Source organism: Antechinus flavipes, chromosome 4 (assembly GCF_016432865.1).
Source record: "Antechinus flavipes isolate AdamAnt ecotype Samford, QLD, Australia chromosome 4, AdamAnt_v2, whole genome shotgun sequence".
Taxonomy (NCBI): Eukaryota; Metazoa; Chordata; class Mammalia; order Dasyuromorphia; family Dasyuridae; genus Antechinus; species Antechinus flavipes.
Genome location: NC_067401.1, coordinates 209662953 through 209687664, shown reverse-complemented (window position 1 = coordinate 209687664; position 24712 = coordinate 209662953). Strand labels below are relative to the sequence as shown.

Below are 24712 nucleotides of genomic sequence, written 5' to 3'. Positions count from 1 at the left end.
ATCCTTGGGAACTTTTTCAAATGGATTTCATGAAGAATTGTAGGGAGGAAGATAAATAGAAAAGAAATATGGCTATCTCTGGCAATCTTCTCTTGGAGGCATTCAGAGAGAGTTTCCCATCCTCTGTTGCCATCTTCCAAGGATGAAAGAAATCCATGAATACATGCCTCTTTGACCTATAGTCTAGACTAGCAGATTTTATACCTATAATTCTGTCTACTGAGCACTGAGTAGTTTCATATAATCTTAGACGTAGGAAATCTTATGAAACCTAGAGGTCATTTAGATTAATCTCTCCAATTTTTCATGCAGAAATCCCTTCTAAAAAATAAACTTCAAACTAAAATTCAGTGTCATCACCACTACTAACAACAACAACAACAAGCTTTGTATTAATGTGCACTATAAACTTTTTTTTTTCTGACAATCTACATGGTTGAATAAGAGAATTTGATTAAGTTGCCTGTTTTTTGGTAAACTGGTCTGGCTCCTCTCTCCTCCCCTCCCCACCCCCCATCTTCTTTTTGTCATGAAAAATCTAAAAACAAAGACTTTGAAGTATTCTCAGAAATGAGATCTTTTGAGCTTTTCAGAACCAGTGTCAATTTGACAACATTGCCCTTTCTGGCTGTGAATCCAAGTCCAATTTCCTCTGTCTGTTGTAGAAGGATCTTCTAGAATAGCTGACCAAGAAAATTGGGCCCAGCCATGCAGAAATGATGAAGCTAAATCTAAGAAATTATTCCAGTCAGGCTTGGATTATGGAAGTGTTGGCAAATGAATGAAAGAGATTTATCCTGTGAGCTGTCCAGCTGCTCCTTGGACCGGAAAGGTCTTGGGACGTTCAGATAAGTCTAAGTTGAGACACTGACCTTTTGTCTCCAACATCTCTCCCTCTGTCTATCTCTACTTTTCTCTTCTCTCTTCCTCTACTTTCCTTTCCCTGAATCTCTTTTTTTTCCTTTTCTGTGTCCTGCTCTTTCACTTCTCCCCCTTTCTCAGCCTAATGATAGAGAAACCAGATTCATTCTAAACACCACTTCTTTCCCAGATTTAGATATTAGTAACATACTACCTTAGGCCTTAAACCTGAAATAGGTGATTGCTCAAAAAGTGTGAGAGAAGTTCTTATTCTTCCTCACTCCATCTCCAAACTTCAGCCTTACCTGATAATTACAATTGTATCTCATAGTCTCAAATGAACTACTTATTTACATAGTGGTATGGTTATGATGGGGAACAAGTCCCTGAGACTCACTTTCCTCATTTCTAACATGGTGATATTAATATTTGTATTAAATTGTAGCTTGGTAGCCAGTTAAAGTGCAGGGTGTCCCAAAAATCTCAGTGCCATTTTAAGCTATTAAAACTAAAAATGGGATTTAGACTTTTGGGAAACCTTGTTTAATGTCCATATCAAAATAGGTATTATTAGTTAGTTCCAATTCAGTATAAAAGAAGGAAATGAGATATGATTTTTCTCAAGTAGAGTTTGAGAGTATCAAACACCTGAGGGAATGCTCTAAGGGAAGGAATGCAAATGCACACAGTGATCACCTGAGTGATTGATTAGGTTCCCCGGAAGACAGTTTTGTGATTTTTGTCTACATCTTTTTTATTGTATTCTGCCCATATAGAATGTTATCAGGGAAAAAAAGGCACAGAGCAAGAATGAGGAAACAACAATGGACAAACCCATGGGCTTAATTATTATGTATATAATGAAAGGACAACACAAGAATAGGAATATAAGGACAGGCCCTAGTAAAGTAGGTGCCAGCTCTCCTTCTCCCCAGATGCCTTTCCTCTCCCCATTAGATTATGAAAGACATGTAGAAGAATCCCATAAGCTAGCACGGATGGGTTGCTCATACTAATCAGATCTATTGGAGTGCTAATATTTGTTTTTCCTTTCAAAAATCAGTAAGATGTGGTAACTCCTTCACTTTTCTTTAAAAGAAGTGATATATATTGATGCTGTCCTGGGAATAACAGTCTTAGCAGTTTCTGATTCAAGTCTTTTAACAAAGAACAAAAAAGTCTTTAAAAATATAATAATTGCTAACCTTCAGGTGTCACTTTAAAAAAAAATTTGCAAAATTCTACAATTCAGGGATTTTTAACCTGGGGTCTATGAACTTAAAATTTTTTTTTGATAATTGCATTTCAATCTTTTGTAATCTTCTGCGTTTTATATATTTAAAAAATCATCCTAAGAAAGGGTCCATCAATTTCACCAAACTGCCAGGATTCATGAGGACAAAAAAAAAAAAAGAAATAAGTAAGATACTACTATTATTTCCACTTTACATATGAAGAAACAGTGACTTGTCCATAGAAGTAGTAGCCACACAGCTAATAAGTATCATAAATGGGATTCAGACTTAAAATGAAATTCAAAGTATTCCTGACTTCAGGTCCAATCGACCTCACTGCCTCTGTGTAAAATTTTCATCTGTCTCCTGTTTCATTTCTTGCTATTTTTACACATTCCATCTGAGTCTATGTGATCATAAACAGCAGATGCAAAGTGAAAAATTCATTCAACTATATTTGGTTCCATATAGTCCAAAAACATATGCATTTCTAATATGACATTAACTCCTAACAATGTTGTTTTATAATAATACTATGAATATATTATAACCAAACTACTATAAAGTCCTTTGGTCATATTTTTGAGACATTATTAAGAATGGAACCAGAGAAGATAAGCAGTTGCTTATGGTAAAGCAGATAGTTTTAGAAGTGGAATTTGAACCTATATCTTCCTACTCCAACATCAGCGTTTTCTCCATTAGACTAGACTGCTACTTTCTAAATTAGCATTCTCAAGTTTAATAGACACAATCCAGTATTATGCTTGTGAATATTTTAATTGAATATAATTGTGAATATAATTTAATTAATATTTGTGGCTTTCCAAACATACATGCAACTCACGGTTAAGGTTAATCTGCATTGCATTGTTACCATCTTCTCCATCATTTTAAAAAATCTAGACAATCAACAAAATAATAAACCAAATTTTGCTTTTGTAGTTTGCTGATTTTCAAGGTATGAGTATTCACGCTAAAAATTGAACTATCAGCTTTCCCAAACTAGTTGGCTCCATTATTATAGCTAGTGGTTCCCTCCTTGCTTTTTGCTTATGTATATTTGTGTCAGAAAAAGGCTGCTCATGAAAATGAAGACTGATGGACAGAAGCAGCTACACCCAAAGAAGGAACACTGGGAAATGAATGTAAAAACTATTTGCATTTTTCTTTTTCTTCCCGGGTTATTTTTACCTTCTGAATCCAATTCTCCCTGTGCAACAAGAGAACTGTTCAGTTCTGCACACATATATTGTATCTAGGATATACTGTGACATACTTAACATGTATAGGACTGCTTGCCATCTAAGGGAGGGCGTGAAGGGGAAAAATCGGAACAGAAGTGAGTGCAAGGGATAATGTTGTAAAAAAAATTACCCTGGCATGGGTTCTGTCAATAAAAAGTTATGATTATTAAAAAAAAAAGAAGAAGAAAATGAAGACTGTAAAATGAAGGGATATAAAAATGTGGATAATCAGAGATCCATGAGTTTTAAAGGCCACATTTCCAAGTAAATTTTGACAGAACATGGGAGTAATATAGTTTACTGTAGTGGATTGCTAGATAGCTACTACTTTCTGTAGCTAATGACTATAGGGAAAGAAGGAACAGAAAGGAAAAAAGGAGAGAAAAGTAGAGAAAAAGACAGATAAAAAGAAAGGAAGGAAATTCTGAGCTATACTTGAGTGTGTTGGAGGTTGTGTTTTAAAACTTGGCTTCCCAGTCTCCATTCAGACTCTGTGTCTTGGTAAGAGTATATTATTTTCTTAGCTCAAATTGCTGTTTCCAAGTCATTATTTCTCTACGATGAGAAAACAATATTGGGTCTTATGTAATATCAACCTCAATGAATCTGGAAGTGATCAGGGAATGGGTGGGTTTTTTTCCCCTACTCTTTTAAAAAAAAAAGAAGGGGGAATAAATTTGAGATTGTTTGCATATGGCTAAGAATATTTATGAACTATTCCCCTTGTTTCCTCATTACATATTTCACCCAGTGTGTTTGTGTGTGGTACAGGATAAATCTTTACAGGGGTGAGGGGATGGAGTAGTGAGAGAAACAGGTATTAGTCAATAACCTGAGCTCTTGGTGAATCACAGTTCTCTGGATACCTTAGGAAACCCCCACCCCTTCCTACTTTTGCTTCCCATGCCAGAACAATTACCCAGCCTGCCGCTCAAAGGAAGTTATTGGGGTTGGGGGGAGGTTTCAGATCGCAAAGGCAGAAAAAAATCTAAGCTGCCTTGTTTGGACATTTTCAAAGCTTTCTTGCCACTCTGGTTTCGATCATACGCCCCTCATATTTGCTGAAATGGAAAGTACAGCATATACTGCTGTTGTCATGACCTAGGCTGAAATAGGTAATGGAATTCATAGGCTGCCAGATTGGGACAGAGTTAATGGTCTGAGATGGAAGGTAGGAGGAAAAACAAATTTCTTGGCAAGGGCTATCTGAATGCAGACAGCACTTGTTAGATAAGCTTGTTGGCTTTCCAGGGTGTGGAGACCAAGGGATTTGTTTGTGTTTCATGGTGCCTTTCCACATAAGCTGTTTGCCCTGTTCTTAGTGAGGCAGATTCTAAGGAGCAGAGAAATGAATGGGACTGACAGAAGACAAACAGACAGGAGCCGAATTCTGTGCTCTAGATTCTCCCTTCATTGATGTGGTCCCAAACAAGATTATAGCTTTTAAATCTATTGTATGCTTTGAGTACATTGGGGTTGGAGGGGAGAGGGAAAGGAAAGGGAGAGGGACACATACTTTCTTCCACAGAAGCATCTTATACATGAGATTTGAAGTCTTGATTGGGTTCACTGATGACTTAGCACTATGAAATTTGTCTGGTACAGCTAGGGCCATCTTCATTTGCATTTTTAAATTTTATTCCCTTGAAATTCTTGACTTTTTGTTGTTCCAGATGAACTTTATTATTTTTTTCTAGCTCTATAAAGTAATTTCTTGGCAGTTTGATTGGTATGTTACTGAATAAGTAGATTAATTTAGATAGAATTGTCATTTTTATTATATTAGCTTGGCTTACCCTTGAGTACTTGATATTTTTCCAGTTGTTTAGATCTGGCTTTATTTGTATGGAAAGTGTTTTGTAATTGTGTTCATATACTTCTTCCTGACTTTGTCTTGCCAGGTAGACTCCCAAATATTTTATATTGTCTACAGTTATTTTAAATGGAATATCTCTTGCTGCTAAACTTTTGTTGGCAACATATAGAAATGCTGATGATTTATGTCTTGGTGTTTTTCTGAAAAAAATTATTCAGCCTCATAAAGTGTGACTCTCTATGGCATTTAGAACAATGAAATGACTTTCTGATTTCAAGACTCAAAGTGAACTGAGGAATTAGAACCTGGATCTAACAACTTCTCAGTAGATGACCTCTTTTTTTCATAGAAGAGATAGTAGAAATAACACTGGATTTGGGGGATCAAGGAACCCAAGTTTGAAATTTGTTTTTGATACTTGCTGCCTTTGTGACATGAGGCAAGCCACTTCAGTTGCATGGACTTTAGTTTCCTCATTTGTAAAATAATCAGTTAAACTAGATAACCTCTGAGGTGCCTTATACCTCCAAATATATAGTTCTGCAATCTGGATTTTTTAAAAAAGAAATCTCAATCAAGAGCTGGTCAGAATATTAGTCAAATGGCTTGTTGTTACAAGTCTACTACAACCTCAGTATTCTCCACAACTGACAGGTGTCAAATAGCTCTCCTTTATACTCCCTTTTCTTACTTCCTATGACTAAAAGGTGCAGAGGGGCTTAATAGACAAACAAAAATAAGTCATGAGTGCTTCAGGAAGAAAAAACAATAAAACTCTATGAATCCTTATTTCTTCTAAAACCCTCAAATAGGTTTACAAACCCTTAGAAGTCTAAACTCTGTGAGTGAGGGAACACAGGCATTTCTTCCCATTCCTGGACTCTCCTTCCTCTTACGCTGGAAACACAAAGCAGATGATGAAGCAGAAAGGATGAATGATGCACAAGGGAGGGGAAAGTATTGGGAAACAACCTCCAACCATCAGCCAGTTTTCAAGAATTCCAATAGGAATTCAATTGATTTATCCTGGGTTGGTGTCATTCCATTATTTTCAACAAAAGGGTTCTAAAAAGAAGACAAAACATGTATATTTGTTGAGAGCCCAGCAAAGAAGGAGGAAAATTGTGAGGGGAAAAGCCTATCTAAAACCAAAACTTCTTTTTTTTTTAAATAATTTTTATTGACAGAACCCATGCCAGGGTAATTTTTTACAGTATTATCCCTTGCACTCACTTCTGTTTCGATTTTTCCTCTCCCTCCCTCTACCCCCTCCCCCAGATGGCAAGCAGTCCTTTACATGTTAAATAGATTACAGTATATCCTAGATACAATATATGTGTGCAGAACCGAACAGTTCTCTTGTTGCACAGGGAGAATTGGATTCAGAAGGTGTAAATAACCCAGGAAGAAAAACAAAAATGCAAGCAGTCTATGTTCATTTCCCAGTGTTCTTTCTTTGGGTGTAGCTGCTTCTGTCCATCCTTGATCAGTTGAAACTGAATTAGCTCTCTTTATCGAAGAGAGCCACTTCCATCAGAATACATCCTCAAACAATATCGTTGTTGAGCTATATAATGATATAATGAGGTATGTAATGATTCTGCTCATTTCACTTAGCATCAGTTCATGTAAGTCTCGCCAGTTCTCTCTGTATTCATCCTGCTGGGAATTTCTTACAGAACAGTAATATTCCATAACGTTCATATACCACAATTTACTCAACGATTCTCCAATTGATGGGTATCCATTCATTTTCCAGCTTCTAGCCACTACAAACAGGGCTGCCACAAACATTTTGGCACATACAGGTCCCTTTCCCTTCTTTAGTATCTCTTTGGAGTACAAGCCCAGTAGAAACACTGCTGGATCAAAGGGCAAAACTTCTGCTCCTATTAGAATTAAAGTCAGGCTAAAAACTTTGGTAAAACTGAGCACTTGGAGGTTTCCTTGGCCCAATAATCAAACTCTTTGCTCTGTTTGTGCCATTTTTCTGGTGGAACACAGGCATTAAACATGCCTTGTATAGTGTCATTAATTGGTTCCATGAAAATACAATATTCAGTAAAGTAACATTGCATGAGCCATTTAGTTCCATAGTTACATCAACCATTTTCTGTCGAGATCATTCCAGAGGGGTTTCATGACTCAAGACTCATCAAAGTTCTCGTTTTCTTTCTCTCTTTGTCTATATCCCTGTGTTTTTGTGTCTCTGTCTCTGTCTCTCTCTTTCACACACTCTCATTTTTCCAATTATATATAAAGATAGTTTTCAGTATTCATCTAGTAAGATTTTGAGCTCCAAATCTTCCCCATCCTATAGTTAACTTGTCAGATTTTTAAAGAAGGGAGGAATTTATGACTAGAGAACATTATGAATTGTGAAATGGATAATTTTGATTACCCTTATTTCTAAAATATATAAAGAATTGATTCAAATTTATATGACTACAAACTATTTTCCAATTGATAAATGATCAAAGGATATGAACAAATAATTTTCTGATGAAGAAATTAAGGCCATTTATACTCATATGAATAAAGGCTCTAATCATTAATGAATAGAGAAATACAAATTAAAACAACCTTGAGATACCACCTTACACCTATCAAATTGGTCAAGATAACAGGAAAAGATAATGATAAATATTGGAGGGGAAGTAGGAAAACAGGGATGCTAATTATTGTAGGTGGAGTTCTGAATTGATCTAGCCATTCTGGAGAGCAATTTGGAACTATGTATATTTCAAAGAGATCACAAAAGAGGAAAAGGACCCAGATTTGTAAAAATATTTGTAGCAATTCTTTTTGTAGTGGCAAGGAATTGGAAATTGAGTGGGAAGTGATGAGCCCATCAATTGGGGAATAACTAAATAAGTTATGGTATATGAATGTAATGGAATATTATTGTTCTATAAGAAATGATGAGCAGACTTATTTTAAAAAATCCTGGAGATATTTAACATGAACTGATGCCAAGTGAAGTGAGTGGAACCAGAACATTGTATATTGTAATAGTGAGATGATGTGATCATCAACTATGATAGATTCAGCTCCTCTCAGCAATACAATGATCTAAGACAGTTCCAATAGATATGGGATGGAAAATGCCAACTACAACCAGAGGGAGAACTATGGAGACTGAATGCAGATTGAAGTATACTATTTTCATTTTTTTTGTTTGTTTGATTTTTCTTTTTTTTGTGTGGTTTTTCACTTTTGTTTTGATTTTTCTTTCACGACATGAAAAATTTGGAAATATGTTTAAAATGATTATATATGTATAATGCATATCAGATTGTTTGCTGTCTTGGGAAGGGAGAAGATAAGGAGGAGGGAAAAATTTGGAACTCAAAATCTTGCAAAAATAAATGTCAAAAACTATCTTTACATATAATTGGAAAATAAAATACTATTGAGAAAAAAAGTTTCCCCTTACCCTCTCCCCAAGACAGGTTTTTTTCTTAATGATTTGAGAGGTAGCATGGTACAATGGAAAGAGTACTAGATTTACAGTCTGAGAATATGAGTTCGAATTCTACTACCTGTGTGACCTTGAACACTTTAAAGAACCTTTTGGAGATTTAATTTTCCCATGAAATGAAAGGTCTCTTTTATCTCTAAATCTCAGATCGTATGATCCTGTATTATTACGAAAAGAACTTTGATAGGAGAAAAGTAGTTCGGAAAGAGGAAACGATATTGGATTTGGAGTCATAAATTGGTTATATTAAAATACAGTATTAGGTAAAATAATATCCCATGGGCCAACTAGTCCCATATTTATATCATCACAGTGGGGTTTCATGATTCTTCATCACAGTTTTCTCTTAATGATTTGAGAGGTGTCATGCTACAATGGAATCAGGAAGACATAGTTTCAAATCCTGCTTCACACACTTATTCATTGTGTGATATGAGCAAGTTACTTAAAATCTCTTCAGTTTCCTTATATATAAAATGAAAAGGAGGTAGACTTGATCGCCTCTAAAGGCTCTTGCAGCCTTCAATCTATGATCTTATAAGAATATACCTGTATTTAAGTGTAAAAAGAGAGGAAGGATGGTATAGTGTAAAGACCACTATAATTAGTTTAAAATCTTGACATCCCTCTCTAGTCATGTGACCAGAAAAAAATCAATTACTCTCTCTGAATTTCTTCATCTATAAAGTGGAGATAATAATACCTGTACTATCTACCTCATAGTGCTATTGCAAAAAAAATCAACCAGCAAGCTTATTTAAAAACCTTCTGTGTGTCAGCTATTGTCCTTAGAGTCTGGATAATCAAATGTAAAGAATGAAACAATTCTTACATGGAGCAAAAAACCACAGACTGCTTGTGTTAATATTATACTTTCTTTTTCAATCATCATACCAAACCCAATATAATGCTTTGTCCTGGGAAAGCACTTAATTATGTTTGTCAAATTGAATTGAAAATATACATTGCTTATAGACTACCCAGGAGACATTAAACCTCAGGTATTGTATTTATTACTGAATTTCTTATTTAGGACATTCCATGGCTATGTAGGGGCACTTTTCATATAGTCTCTGTGTGTGTCTGTGTCTGTCTGTCTGTCTCTCTGTCACTCTCTCTCTCTCTCTCTCCCTCTCCCCATCCAGTGACCTGGATCCATAAGAAGGGTTTAATAAATAGTTGCTGAAGCTCTTGTCTCAGGGCAAAAAATTCAAAATTGAGGGGATGCTCATCAATTGGAGAATTGCTGAATAAATTATGGTATATGATAATGATGGAATATTGTTCAATGGAAAATGATGAGTAGGATGCTCTCAGGAAAAATCTTGCTAAATCCTCCACACACTCAAGCAAAGAGAAATGTACTGAATACTGAAAGTATGTTCTGGGATGATCAGCAATAGATGACTTTGTTATTCTCAGCAGTATAATGATTCATTACTGCTCTGAAGGACTTATGATGAAGAATTCTATGCATACCCAGAGAAGGAACTGATTGTGTCTGAATACACATTTTCTGTATGTGTAGTTCTGTCTCTGTCTCTCTCTATCTCTCTCTGTCTCTGTCTCTCTCTCTCTCTCTCTCTCTCTCTCTCTCTCTCTCTCTCTCTCTCTCTCTCTGTGTGTGTGTGTTTTCTTTCACACCATGTCTTTTATGGGAATATTTTATATAACTTCACATGTGGTTTCTTAATGGGGCTGGAGGGTGGAGATAAGGGAGAGAATCTGGAACTTAAAAGTTTAAAAAAATAAATGCAAAAAAATTATTTTAAATGTACCTGGAGAAAATATTTAATAAATAAAAATGATAAAAAATAAAACAGTTACTGAATGAATCAATAATCATTGCCAAAGAAATTAACAAAAACCTCTAAATTTTTAAAAATTGTTTTGGTATTGCCTCCTAGCTCTTGAAAGAGGCTTGACAAAGGCATTGAAGAAACTGGATGATTACCTGAATACACCCCTGCCTGAGGAGATAGATGCGGATACTTGTGGAGATGATGAGAAAATCTCCAGGCGCAAATTTCTGGATGGGGAGGAGCTAACCCTTGCTGACTGCAACCTGCTACCCAAACTCCACGTAGTCAAGGTAAGGTGGAAAACCTCCTGATAGTGGAACAATTTTAGTATCGAGAGTTCACCTTTTCAAAATGCACTATCCCATTTTTGGATGGTTCTAATTGTCAAAGCATTCTCCCTAAAAGTGGGCCAAAATCTCCATCTCAATGGCTCCCACCCTTTGCTTTTTGTTCTTCCCACTAGAGCAACACAGAGCAAGTTAAATCTGTTCTTTGCTAGAAAATAAACCTTGAGTCTTTCATTTTTTTGTCTTTGTATTTCCAGAACGTTAGCATAATCTTCAATGTGTGGCAGATACTTAAATATTTGTTGATTTGTTGATTCTGTTAAAGACAGGTCTTCAAAGAATTGGAAACAAGAATCATATCCCTCAGAGTCCTCTTTTCTCACGAATAAATCTACCCAATTTCTTCAGTTCTTCCTAATGCAACATGGCTTCAGGTCCCTTCACTATTCTGGTTGTCCTTTTCTGGACATTTTCTAGAAAATTAAAGAGCAATCATTAATGCTGAACATTAGAAAGTGTGATTACAGAGAATCAGTGTGGTTTTATTAAGATCAGGTCACATGACACACTAACCTCATTTCTTTTTTTTGGCAGGATTACTGAACATACAGATGAGAGTAATATTGTGAATATAGTTTTTCTGGATTTTAGCAAAACTAATATAATATATTATTTCAATAACAATAGCTAATACTGTATGCAGGCTTGAAGGTTTGCAAAGATCTTTATGACAATATCTCATTTGGTGTTCACAGCAACCTATTCCCATTTTACAAATGACAAAACTGAGTCAGAGGCTAGGGTCATACTACTAATGAGTGTCTGAGACAGGATTTGAATTCAGATCTTGTCTCCACATCCAGTTTATGGAGAAATATGTGTATTAGATAATACAATCAAATTCAGAATTGGTTGGATGGCTGGAATTAAAGACTATTTGTTAAACAGGGACTGTGTCAATATAAAAAGAGTTCCCCAGTAAAATCCCCCAGGGATCCATTTCATATTTTTCTTAACAATTTAGATAAAGGCAGATGATATTAAGCTGGGAGAGAGAGCTTAAATACTGTAGTTAAAAGAGTCAGGATCCAAAAGATTTTCTAGCCTAACCCAGAGTAACAAGCTGACTTTAATAAGATGAAATTTAATAAGGATAAATTTAAAGTCTTGTATTTGGTACTCAAATACAACTTCACAAGTGTAAGATGGGAGCATTGTGGTTAAACAGCAGTTTGTCTGAAAATATAACAACTTTTATGTCGAATGACTCTCTTCCGTTCTACAGTGAATAAATAAATGAATGAATGAAATGTAAATTCTTTCAGTGTACCAAGTACCATGTACCAATGTACAATGTATCAGTGTGGTAAACATAAACTATCAATGTGAAAAGCAAGTAATCCTGGCCCTCAAAAAGCTTACATTCTAATAGGAGAAGACAACACAATAATGATAATAATTGCAAATAATGGTCGTTGACATTTTATACAGTTCTTTAAAGTTTGCAGGTAACTTTACTTAAATTATCTTATTTGATTCTCACAACAACCCTGAGAAGTAAATTCTATTATAGATGGGGAAACTCGGGCAAATAGTTTAAACGACTTAGCCAGGGTCACATAGCTAGTAAGTATCTGAGGCTGAATTTTAACTTGGGTCTTCCTGATGGTAATATCAGAAGAAAGCCAGTAGTTTCTAGCTAGAAACTGTAAGTGAACCAGTTGAATCCATATGGACTAGGAAAGCATGTACAACTTGATGAGTTGAATCAAAATAATGGTTTGGGGCTGATCCAGTAGTCATTTGTAGTTCTGGCCAGAGTATATTTCTTTATGGTCATCAATGGACTACATGCCTTTTGATATCTTTCCTAAGCATACTTTATTTTTTTTTTGTCTTGAAGGATACTTGATCCCATTAGGAATGCCAGAATTCAAGTCCAATTCTCTTAGCCAGGGTGAGGTGATAAGAAAAGGACAGGACTGAAAATCAGGCCATCTGGGTTCTTGCCTATGTTCTGCCATTAACTAGCTTAATGACCTGATATAAGTCATATAATACCTTAGGTCTCAGTTTCCATATCTGTAAAGTTAGGAAATTAAAATAGATTCATTCATTCCTTAAAATAGATTCATTCGTTCCTTCATCCAACCTCTTCACTTTATAACTGAGGGATCATTTGCTGAAAACCTGCCACAGGCAAGGTGGTGTGCTTGGTTCCAGTTTTCAGAGTCTATTCTGGGACTTCCTTCTTGGAGGAAGCTCAATTAGTCACTCTTGCACAGAAATGAAGGATAAGATACAGGATGACCAATGGTGAGGTAAAGAGGCCAGGGAGCATATCGTGTCTCCTTAGATTTCTGCTGATCCCATTTATCAGATCCCAGAGACCTGGCAAACTTCTGCAAGTCAGGAAAGATGGAAACAGGAGCCAAGTCATGCCTCTAGTTTGACTTGTGGAGCCAAGACTTAATCTGGGCTGTGGGAGCTAACTGCTTTCAGATGAAAAAGCAAATTCAGAACATGAGGCAAAAATGTCCCTGTGCACGTCAGAAAGTCATGTGCGTACATTCTCTCTCCCTTGGCTTCCTCTCAAGTTCATCCTCATACATGGATGCACTTGGCTCGAGCTCTCAGCAAAAACCTGGTTTGAACTTTCATTGTCTGAAACACTTGTAGCTTGCCCTTCCAGAAGTCCATCCAACAGGCAAGGAAACAAATCAGTCAAATCAATGCAGTTCTTTGGGGCTTCCAGGAAAATTGCAAGGAAGGTAACTTTATTATTAGAGCATCTGAGTTGAAATCCTACCACTGCTGCTAACTTGGACAAAACACTTAACTGCCTTGGAGACCTCAGTCTCCTCATCTTTAAAATGAGATCATTGGGGTCCTTAGGTGATCCTTGTAATCAATTAATTACAGAGGGATCAGATGCTCTCCTCCTTGTTCAGTCATTTTCAAATTTATCCATCTCTTCATGATGCCATTTGGGTTTTCTTGGCTTAGATACTGGAGTAGTTTGTCATTTCCTTCTCTAGCTCATTTGACAGATGAGGAAACTAATTAAGTGACTTGCCCAATATCACATAACTAGTAAGTGTCTGAGGTCAGATTTGAACTCAGAAAGATGTCTTCTTGACTCCAGATGGAGCATTCTGTCTACTACTGTAGATGCCCAGAATATATATATTTACATCTATTTATTTATTTATTTACTTACTTTTGGAGTAAAATTCTCTACTTTTTTGGTAACTTTCCATTTTTCATCAGCAGATTTATTTGATTTTGCTTTCTTGAAGCATCATGTATCCTCGAGAATGAACTGATCATCTGAAGTGTCATCTCTAGGCCTTAGCTCCTCACTTGGCTTCTCTCCTCTGACTAGAGACCTGGAGAATGAAACAATAAACTCCACCCCAAGCCTTCCTTCATAGATGGTTCAGAACTTCCCAAATTTTGCTGTTAACTACATTTTCCATCAGTAACTCTGCTTGTTTTTTTTTTTTTTTTAACATTATACCATTTGGTAGTTCCTTGGGCTTAGAAATAAAAAAATTTTGACTCCCTGATTTTGTGTCTTGGGAACATTTAGTGAATTGGCCAAGGTCACAGACATAATGTCAGAGTCAAGATTTGAATCCAAGTTCTTTTCTTACAGTACTATTGTCCTTCCCATTACACTATGTTGCTTCTCATAGCTCACCATTCATTGGATGCTTTCTTTCTGATTGTTTTTATTTGTTTGTTTTTTGTTTTGCTATCCTATTCTTCTTCCTTCCACCCTTCATTAGGAAAAAAATACACACAAGAAAAACAGCTTCTGTAACAAATATGCATAGTTGAGCAAAACAAATTCCCATATTGTCCATGTCTAAAAATACATGTTCTCTGAATACTCTATAGTCTATCAACATCATTGCTAAAATGTGGTCTTTAGAACCAAGGACAGCATGCCAGATGGGGTCTTAAATGAGTCTCAAGAACAGAGATCATCTCCTTTCTAGACATAGTACCTTTTAGTTCAACATGATCCATATCATACTATTGAGTTTGTATTTTACTCAAAATTCATTTTTTTTCAAATTTTGAGTTCCAAATTCTCTTCTTCCCTCCCATTCTTCTCCCATCCATTGAGATGGCAAGCAATACGATATTAATTATACATATGAAGTCATGTAAAATATATTTCCATATGAGCCATATTACAAAAGAAAATACACACATAAACAAGAAAAAGTTTTTTAAAATATGCTACACTCGGCATTCAGACTCAGGATAACATTTTTCATCATGGGTTTTTAGGATTGATGAAAATAGCTAAGTCATCCACAGTTTATCATCATACAATAGTGTTGTCACTGCATATAGTATTCTCTTGGTTCTGCTCACTTCATTTTATATCAGTTCATATAGATCTTGTCATGTGTTTCTGAAATTACCAACCCACCATTGTCATTTCCCACACCACAATAATATTCTATCTAACCATAATATCACAAGTTGTTCAGTCATTCCTGAATTGATGGGTATCCCCTCAGTTTCCCATTCTTCACCATTATAAAAAAGTTATAAATATTTTTGTACATACATGTCCTTTTCCATTTAAAATTTTTTTCTTTGGGGTACAGACCTACTAGTGCATATTGCTGGGTCAAAGGGTATAACAGTTGTATATCCTTAGGGTACAGTTCCAAATTATTTTATAGAGCAGTTTTCAAAGTGATATTATTAAAACAACAACACATTTTTAAAGAAAAATTTGTATACTGTAAACACTTTTTTCCTCTATCAACATTGGTGATTGCCTCCTTTGAGACAGTTAATTTGATTAAAATGGCCATGCTAGCCTCTACCCACTGCTTGTTTTAAATAACCCCTTTTTATTCAATGACAACAGAATCTGTGACAAACACCAGAGAGATTAGCAGCTTGTACACTTGACCCAGGAAAAATGAGACAGACTTACTTTTGCCACCAACTCACGAGGTGGCCTTTGCCTAAACAGTACTTCGTTCTTCAGTTTCCATCCCTGTAAAATTAGTGGTAGCAAGGTATCATTCAAATGTTAGGAATTATTGAGTGTCTGCTATGTGCGAAACACCTGGGAAATTAGAGAAAATAACATAAGGTCAGATTCTTTGGTTGTGAACACTTTATTAATTTCAAAATGTTCTGAATAGACAGATTCTTTTCTCATTTTTATAAAGATTACAAAGCACAGTGGATAGAGCACCAATCCTGAAGTCAGGAGGATCTGAGTTCAAATCTTGTCTCAGACACTTAATACTTCCCAGCTGTGTGACCCTGGGCAAGTCATTTAACCCCAATTGCTTCAGGAAAAAAAAAGGATTACAAAGCACAATGAAAAAAGTTACAGATGCGTGATTTCATTTCTGCCTCTACTTGTCTATGTAACCTTAAGCAAAGCACTTTTTCTGTGGGGGCCCTCAGTTTCCTTACTTGTAAGATAAGGTCTGCTAGATGTTCTCTTGAGACCTGTTCCAGTGCTGATGTTCTAAGATTCTAGGATTTAGTTATGAAATTAGACCTACCTTGTTTGCTGGTAGTATACAAAGGGCCAGTCATAACAAATAGACGTTTCTTTGTCCTACAAAAAATACAGTGTGGACACAACCAAATCAGAATGTTCTTTCATTTGCATAGTTATTATATTGTCTACCAGAAAAAGGAGTGGTAAAAAATAAGAGAGGGCTAGGTGTTTGCCTAGCAGCCCAGGGACACCATGCTTTTCACTTTCATCCAATGATTTTCAGGAAAAATGATACATACTGTACATTGGTCACCTATTTTGCTATCTCATAATAGCCACAATAACTTTGATCCATACACATTCCTTTCATATTTAGTAGAAAGGAAAGAAAAAAAATCTCTTTCCTCTTAATCTTTTCTACTCCTCAAACTTATTGATTTTTTCCTTGAGAACTATTTTAGGTTAAACATGATTCTGCCTCATAAATTCAGTTTTTCATTCCTTATAATTACTGCCTAGTTTCAAACATTGTATTTCTCAAGGTTTTGTTTATGTTTTGAAATTGCCTCTATGAAGGATAGCCTGGCACTGGATTTGGATTCAGGAAGATCTTGAGTTTCAAATTTTGTCTCAAAAATTTGCTCTTTCTGTCAATTTTCACAAATGATTTCTCTGGGTTCCTTAGTTCTATAAAATAAGGAGGTTAAACTCAAGAGTTTCTATAGTTCTTTTAACTCAAAATTTATGATCCTAAAGCCAGACATTTCAAGGGATGTCAGCAGTTAATTCCCTGTACCAGGAAAGCTCAGTCCCTTCTCTGCAACTTACTTTTTTTTTTAAAGGCAATTGGGGTTATATGACTTGCCTAGGGTCTCACAGGTAGGAGGTGTTAAATGTCTAAGACCAGAATTGAACTCAGGTCCTCCTGACTTCAGGGTTGGTACTCTAACCACTGCGCTACCTGGCTGCCCCTGCAACTTACTTTCTTTAGAGTCACCTGGAGTAGATAGAGGAGGTTGAACAACTTGTTTGGAGTGCCACCACTAAGAGGTGCCAGAGATGAAACTTGAACCTGTGTTATTCTGACTCCCAGGACATCTGTCAAGCAACTATTCCAATTGCTTGGAATCTCTCCAGTGAAAAGAGTTAGATATGGGTTGACTGCTTTTTCTGCAAATGGTTTTCCTCTTTTCACCCAATGATACCACAAGACCATACTATCCTTGGTAGTAATAACCATTAAAGAATAAATAAATAGAAAGCCTCATGTAAATGCCCCAGACACTACATTAGGAAAAACCCAACATCAGGGAGACTGGGAAATAGATAGTTAAGAAAAGAAGTGTGAGAGAATACTGACAAAAGACCAAGGAAAAGATCCCAATGATCACCAATATCAAAAGCTGCACAGAGATGAATGTGTAATGCAAATGTGGCTCCAGGGTACATTTTATGCATTCTACCTTCATATACTTTTATTTTCTTAAAGTTCTAGTCAAACTGCCCTATTTTGTTCCCCAACTCAATATTCCACCTCTTTCCTTCTCACAGGCTGTCTCTTCTATTTGGAATATATTTCCTCCTCCTCTCTATCCTTCTCTTGCAATTCTTAGCTTTCCTCAAGGTTCAATTCAGGTGTGACCTTTCCTTCAACCTTGTTATTAATGCTCCTTCCTCAAAGTGGCTTGCATTTTCTGAGTAAGATACAATCTTCTTTAGGGTGGGGACTATTTTTTTTAAATTTTGTGTTTGAATTCTCATTGCTTAGCAAAGTACCCAGCATGCTCCCAGGAAAGAGTATTAAATTTTGAGTCAAAGAACTGAGGTAGAATCTTGTTTTCTGCCACTTAATATCCATGACCTTTGGCAACTTACTTAATTTATCAGGTCCTAAATTCTTTATGTGTAAAATGAGAGAATGGACTAGATTGTGTCTAATTCTTGATTCTATGGTTCTTTAATGGAACCAAATTGAATTGGCTTATCAATGTAGAACCAATGGGTAGAAATGGAAGGGAGACAGAATTTGATTCAGTGTGTTTTTTGTTTTAATTTTTTTGGGAAGGGGGATGGAGAGAGAGATTGCTGCCCAATAATGGGATTATCTGTTTAATTAGGTAATAAGGATGTTCAAGCATAGATCATTTGATCACCTTTTTGAAAAGGCTGATGTTTGATCCAGCAATATCACTGCTAGGTCAATATTCCAAAGAGATGAAAAAATGGGGAGTGGGGGGAAAAGAACCTACTTGTGCAAAAATATTTATAGCAACTCCATGTGGTGGCTAAGAATTTAAAATTGAGGGGGATACCCATCAGTTGAAGAATGGATGAACAAATTGTGGCATATGATAATGGGCATACTATTGTTCTGTAAGAAATGACAAGTGGGATGATTTCAGAAAAAGTCTGGAAAGACTTATATGAACTTATACAAAGTGATATGAGTAGAACCAGTAAAAACAATATTGTACAATGAAACAATGTGAATGACTTGACTATTATCAGCAATACAATGTTGCAATGCAATCCCAAAGGACTCCTGATAAAACTTCTATGTCTCCAGACATATCTTCCTTCCTTCCTTCCTTCCTTTCCTTCTTTCCCTCCTTCCCTTACTTCCCTCCCTTCCTATCTTCCTGCCTTTCTTCCTGTCTTCTTTCCTGCCTTCCTTCCTGTCTTCTTTTCCTTCTTTCCTTCCTTTCTTCCCTCCTTCCTATATATTTGTCTTCTTACATAGAATGACTAATATGGAAATTGCACATGTATATCAGATTGCTTACTATTTCAAGAAGAAGAGAGAGGAGGGAGAGATAAAATTTGGAACTCAAAACTTTAAAAAAATGTTAAAATTGTTTTAATATGTAATTGGGAGAGAAACAATATGTTATTTTTAAAAGGCTGTTGGAAAGGGCAGACTTACATGGGGTAGGGGTTGGGACCAAGTGACTACTAATTTTCCTTTCACTGATAAGATTCTCTGATTCTTAATGTCTTGCTTGCTTAGAAATGAACACACAAAAAAACCCTACATCAGTGATATTACAACTTCACCGTCTGCCTGTGATGTTCGTAAGGATGCCCAATATAATCTTGGAATATACTTTTCCAAGAAAACAATTGGCATGCTATTCTTCCTTTCTTCTTTTTTCTTGCTTCCCTCAAAGATGCATTCAAATTGTTATTGTCTTTGTTCCAGATTGTAGCCAAGAAATATCGCAACTATGAGATTCCTGCAGAGATGACAGGTCTGTGGAGGTACCTCAAGAATGCCTATGCACGAGATGAGTTCACCAACACCTGTGCAGCTGACAGTGAAATCGAGATGGCTTATGCTGATGTAGCCAAGCGACTCTGCAAATCTTGAACAATCTCTCACCCCATCTTGCCTCTGTTGCAAAAGAACTCATTCTCCACCAAAGACTCCTGCTTCACAGACTCTTCTTCCCTATTGCCTTGGGAAATTTTATAATTTTTTTCATTATCAAACTTGCTGATGTCATCATAACATCAGCTTGCTGTCTTTCAAAAAGATCTAGAATTCATCCGGTTTTGCCCATTGTGGAAATTGAAGGGCAGAGTTGTGAAATCCCATTGGTTAATCTCTTTAGACACTGGCCTGACTTTGGTTTAGGCCACGTGCTTGAAGCCCTCTCACACTTGGAATTGTTTAGCTGGCTATTCTGCCAACATCTCAAACCATGTTTTTGAGTGCATTAGGAACATGTGACCAATGCTGGCTTCCCTTTCCCCTTTGTTGTTGACCCCAGTGACTAAGAATATGAGCTGCTTTTAAGTACATCTTGTCAGAGGCAATAATTTTGCCTCAACAAGAAAGGTACTAGTGTGTGACAAGGATGAGGGTGGGGGGTGATTGCTGGATTCTGGCAGATATGCTTTCAGCCAGGACTTTTTAGCAACCTCTTGCCAGTGAATCCTAGATAAAGAGAAAAATTGAATACTACTTAGTCACTGGTACAGCTGGTTCAGCTGCTACTTTTGGTGCTGGTAATATTGTTATAATGCTGCCCAGCAGTAACTAATCTAAACTTTCACATGTCTCAGACTATGGTGAAAAAGGGGGTGAATACATGATTTTCAACCAGTGTAATTGCAGGCCAAGGGAAAAGTAAGTTATCCAGAGGGAGGAGAGAGTAAAGGGATGGAGCAATGTTGATGCCAAAAGGCCCACTGGGTCTGCCTGCCAGTGGGGGATGCTTGAGCACTGATACTTGCTTGCCACTGGGCTAGGTATATTTATCAATGTATATGTTTTGATCCATGGGAATAAAAGAAAAAATTAGTTCTCTCCGGGGTTTAAGTGCTGAAATCTGCCAGGCAGGTCTTGGGATGATTTATATCTCATTACCAACAAATTTCCACCCAAAGAACAAAGAAATAGCCAAAAGACTTTCCTTTAGTACCTGCTGGTTTCCTTTGTCTATTGACTCCATCCAGTTGCTTCTGGATGATTCATTTATATTAGTAGAAATTTCCACTGGTACCATCGGTACCAGTTGTCCCACTTGGTACCATTGAGTCCTGAATATCTTAAGGAGAAATTCCTTGAGATTTTCATAGTGAGGGAGCTATGTATTTTGAACTCAAGAGTTCAATATGGTTTATGTCCCATTTGGTGGAATATACCAATTCATCCAAGTCATATTTCCAACCTTATATATTTATTCTCTGCCAATTATGTACAGGCGTCTGACATCAGAGCTATAACCAAGGCAGGGTGACCAAAGTTTGATCCATGGACACCAAACTTTAGAGGGCACTGAAAATACCATCTCATAAGTGCTCTTTCTTTTCCTCTCGTCTAAGCTGCCCCTTTACTTGTCTCAATCTTAATGATGGTGGTCTTCTTTTGGAATGGGCTTCTTCCCCTCAGTGGCCACTCTTGAGGTGAGCCATTCCACTTTCCTTTGACTTCCCATCTTGACTGGCCCCTCCCTCCATTTTTCCCTACAAAAATTCCTTGCTGTGGTTCTGACCAACATTTTGCCTATATCACTTCCTCCTCATAATGGAAGGATTCTGTGAACAGGGAGCTTAAAAAATGAACTGCCCACTAGCTGTGTGTCTCCCAATGAATTCATTATGAGGAACACTATAGCAGGGCAGGGACCAGATCCTTCCTTATTTACTGCCTGCTGGTAAGAGTGAGAAGGTTTAAAGAGTACCTCAAAACCACTAAACTTGATTCAACATTTCCCACAATGGTCAACACAGACAGGTATTGGTCTCTCCATAGGAACAGCACCAAATAGTGGCAACGGAGAAGAGAATCTCCCTTTCCGCTGGGATTTTGGAAGGGGAAATGACATCTTGATCAGAAGACAGAGAAGGAAAAGGATGTACCTTAATTCTCAGTATTTTGCTTTTTGCCTGTAGAAGGAAATGACTCAGTGAGACTTTTATAAGCCCTGGGGGAGTGAGGGGTGGTGGAGGGAAAGCAGGGTTGAAAATAGAGAATGAGCCAATTCAGTTCTCCATCTCAAAGAACCTTTCCACGGGCTCCATGGAAACCCTGCAACTTGAGATGTTTAAACATGAGTCCTGATGAGGAAATTAACCATTTTTACTATAGGAAAACGTTCTGAATTGGACTCTGGGGGCTGATGACCTGAATGGTCCCGGAGGTCTTTTAATTAGTGTGAAATCCTGTCATACTCAGAAATGCTTCCTTAGCCTTACAGAACAAACTAGATGACCTGGAAAAGACTTTACATTGCTCCTTTCTATGAGTTTCCACACCCTCACCCTTCTTTCCCTTAAAAGACCTTTGATAGTGTGTACACAGGGACCTACTGTCAGTTCCAAGGCAAGCAGCTTTAGTGAGAGTTGTAAATGGAATATGCAAATAACTCTGATGGATACCCCAAAGCCAATAGTGAGAGAATCTCTTAAAAATAACATCTTTAAGGCCAATTATGATCTTGATTCTTGAAGTAATCCCATGTATAATCATCATAGTCAATGACTGAGCATTTACAATGGCACTTTTAAATGATACTCGGTTATATATACATTTTTTATCTCAAAAAAGGTAATTATATAACACATTTGGTTAATATCCATTAAAATAATATCTTAAAACTGGATTGATTGGAGCAATTAAAAAATCGGCAAGGTATAGTGGAAGTCCTGAGCTGAGAGTCAGAATATTTGGATTTTCATATTTGACTTCTAAGTCACTGTGTAGCTACTAACAACTTATTCCCCTCTCTAGACTTCATTTTCTTTATCTGTGAAATAAAGAGATGAATTATATGATCTCCATGTTCTTAGCACATTGACCTTTTACAGCTCTAATCACACCAGAAATTTTATTCCCTATTCATCGTTTTGAAAATCCTTGCAATCTCCTTTGGAAATTTGCTTACAGACCTGCTTATCTCTCTGCTCACTATTACAGTCCTAATGAGAGACTGAACCAACTCTAGATCTGTTTCTATGGACAAAATTTCTATAATGAATTAAAGTTATTGAGGAAGCCAAAAAAGAATTAGGTCTTTCAAGGAAATATTAATAACATAAATCAACCATGATGATAAGAGAAATATGAGTATCCATAGCCAAATTTGAGTTGACCCCACAGAAATTTCCTCTTGAATGCTTCTGTGAGACAACTTTTGTACCTCCTTAATGAGAGTATAAATCCAAGATATTATTTCTTAGACAGATATAACATTAATCCCATGATTATAATAGAGTTGTTTCCCAAAGGTTCATTTCTTCATTTTTTTGTGTTTGACATTGCTACTTTTCATCATTATTTTAAAGTGTTATTTGGAGAGTTATTTTTTATTTCCTCTTTAGTGATCTTTTCTGGTGGTGAGAGAACTTGTTTCAAATTCATGTGATCTTTTGAACCATTCTATGTGCAAGAAAGAAAATGCCAATCTATTTGGCTTCTGAGTTCAAGTCCAATAACTATACATTGTAATCCTCTTGATAAATAAATGAAATAAAAGGGTAATGTTACCCCATCCTTTCCAGGATCATATCAGAGAATTGTTACATACCAAGTTGATACTAGATACTAGAGCAGAAGCCATCTTCCATAGCAGAAATTATGTCTCTTTAAATGAATATTTGGTTGATTTTTTTAAAGCCCTGTTGGTGAAGCCTAGATTTAAGGAGACAAGCACTTATGACCTGGTTCTCTTAATATAAAAGCAAGTTCTCTTAACATAGGCTATGTCAGCCTATATTAAGATAGGAGCAATTCAATAGAGATGATTGAATATTCTTCTTCTATCCTGAGCCTCTGACAGACTCTACTAAATCTATGGACTGATATAACAATAATTAATATTTCTCTCTCTCTCACAAGAAGGAGCATTTTGTTTGCAGACATACTCCAATACAAAGTCATCTGATTCTCACTAGACCTTTAACTGTGGTAATAAATAATAGGACTTTGTTGTGAAGCCTCAATAAATGTAACGTGCTTTTGAAATGAAGAAAAAAAAAAGGTTTTTTTTTTCTCCCCATGGATCTGAACCAATTATAAAATTATTTCCCAATTTTGATTGGTACCTGATTCAAATAAAATTTGGTTTATTTTCAAATTTAACAGAAAGGGTCATCAAACTTCTTTTAAATGTGGAATAAAATTGTTTTGGGGGATTGCATTTATGACATAATTTTCTGGGATTCCAAAAAGCTCCATCGACCTCAAAGCCCAGTTCACTGGCCTGCACTGCTACTCTATGCCAAACCATATTCTTTTTTTCCTGTCCTTCCTTTCTCTTCCTCCCACAAATCTCTGTACAATATACTTTTCCCCAAGAATTCTACCTCCAATGTAATTACCTTTAGAAAAGAAAAGGGGAGGGGACAGCTAGTTGGTGCAGTAGATAGAGCACTCAGGAGGATCTGAGTTCAAATGTAGTCTCAAATACTTAACACTTCCTAGCTGTGTGACCCTGGGCAAGTCACTTAATCCCAATTGCCCCAGCAAAAAAAAAAAAGGAAAAAAAAAGGGGGGGGGTGTTAAGGGGTCTTGCCAGATTCTAGGAAAATGCAGGTAATTTAAGCAAAAAGTTTCTAATTTTAGTTTTATGATTATTGCTCAGTCTAATAACATGTATTTTAAATTAGTTTAATCATGAAGCAATGAGCTAGGTTAGTACCTAAGATAAATTCATACTTGAGTTTAGTTCATTGTCACCTCAGGAAATTTATCAGTCCTGGTCCCTAAGAGATGATTGTCTTAGGTACTGATAGCAATGAAAGATAGTATCAGTTTCTGACTAGAGAATCCTAAATAGGTTTCCTATAGAGCATCAACCAATGAGATTGGGGAAACAGCGTGGGATTTTTGAGACAAAAATCCTTAGTTTTGCCACTACTTTTTGTGATCTTGGTCTCCAATTTTCTTAGCTGAAAAATGAATTAGTTGAACAATATATATTTTTATATGTTATATTTTATTATTTATGTATATTTATATTATATTAAATATATATATATATTTTATA

At 36.3% G+C, this 24712-nt stretch overlaps 1 protein-coding gene across 4 annotated transcripts in view; it reads left to right on the top strand.

Annotated features, from left to right (window-relative positions):
• Positions 1-23811, top strand: part of CLIC5 (chloride intracellular channel 5) — a 193448-nt gene extending 169637 nt beyond the window's left edge. For 2 of the 4 annotated variants that reach the window (XM_051997076.1, XM_051997079.1), the window contains exons 5-6: positions 10548-10732; positions 19420-23811. In XM_051997076.1, the coding sequence (XP_051853036.1) occupies positions 10548-10732; positions 19420-19587 (353 nt within the window). In that variant the 3' untranslated portion in view covers positions 19588-23811. Of the gene's footprint in view, positions 1-10547; positions 10733-13999; positions 14292-19419 lie in introns of those variants that run through there. The other 2 variants (XM_051997078.1, XM_051997077.1) reach the window with 2 other exon arrangements.
• Positions 23812-24712: the final 901 nt, after the last annotated feature.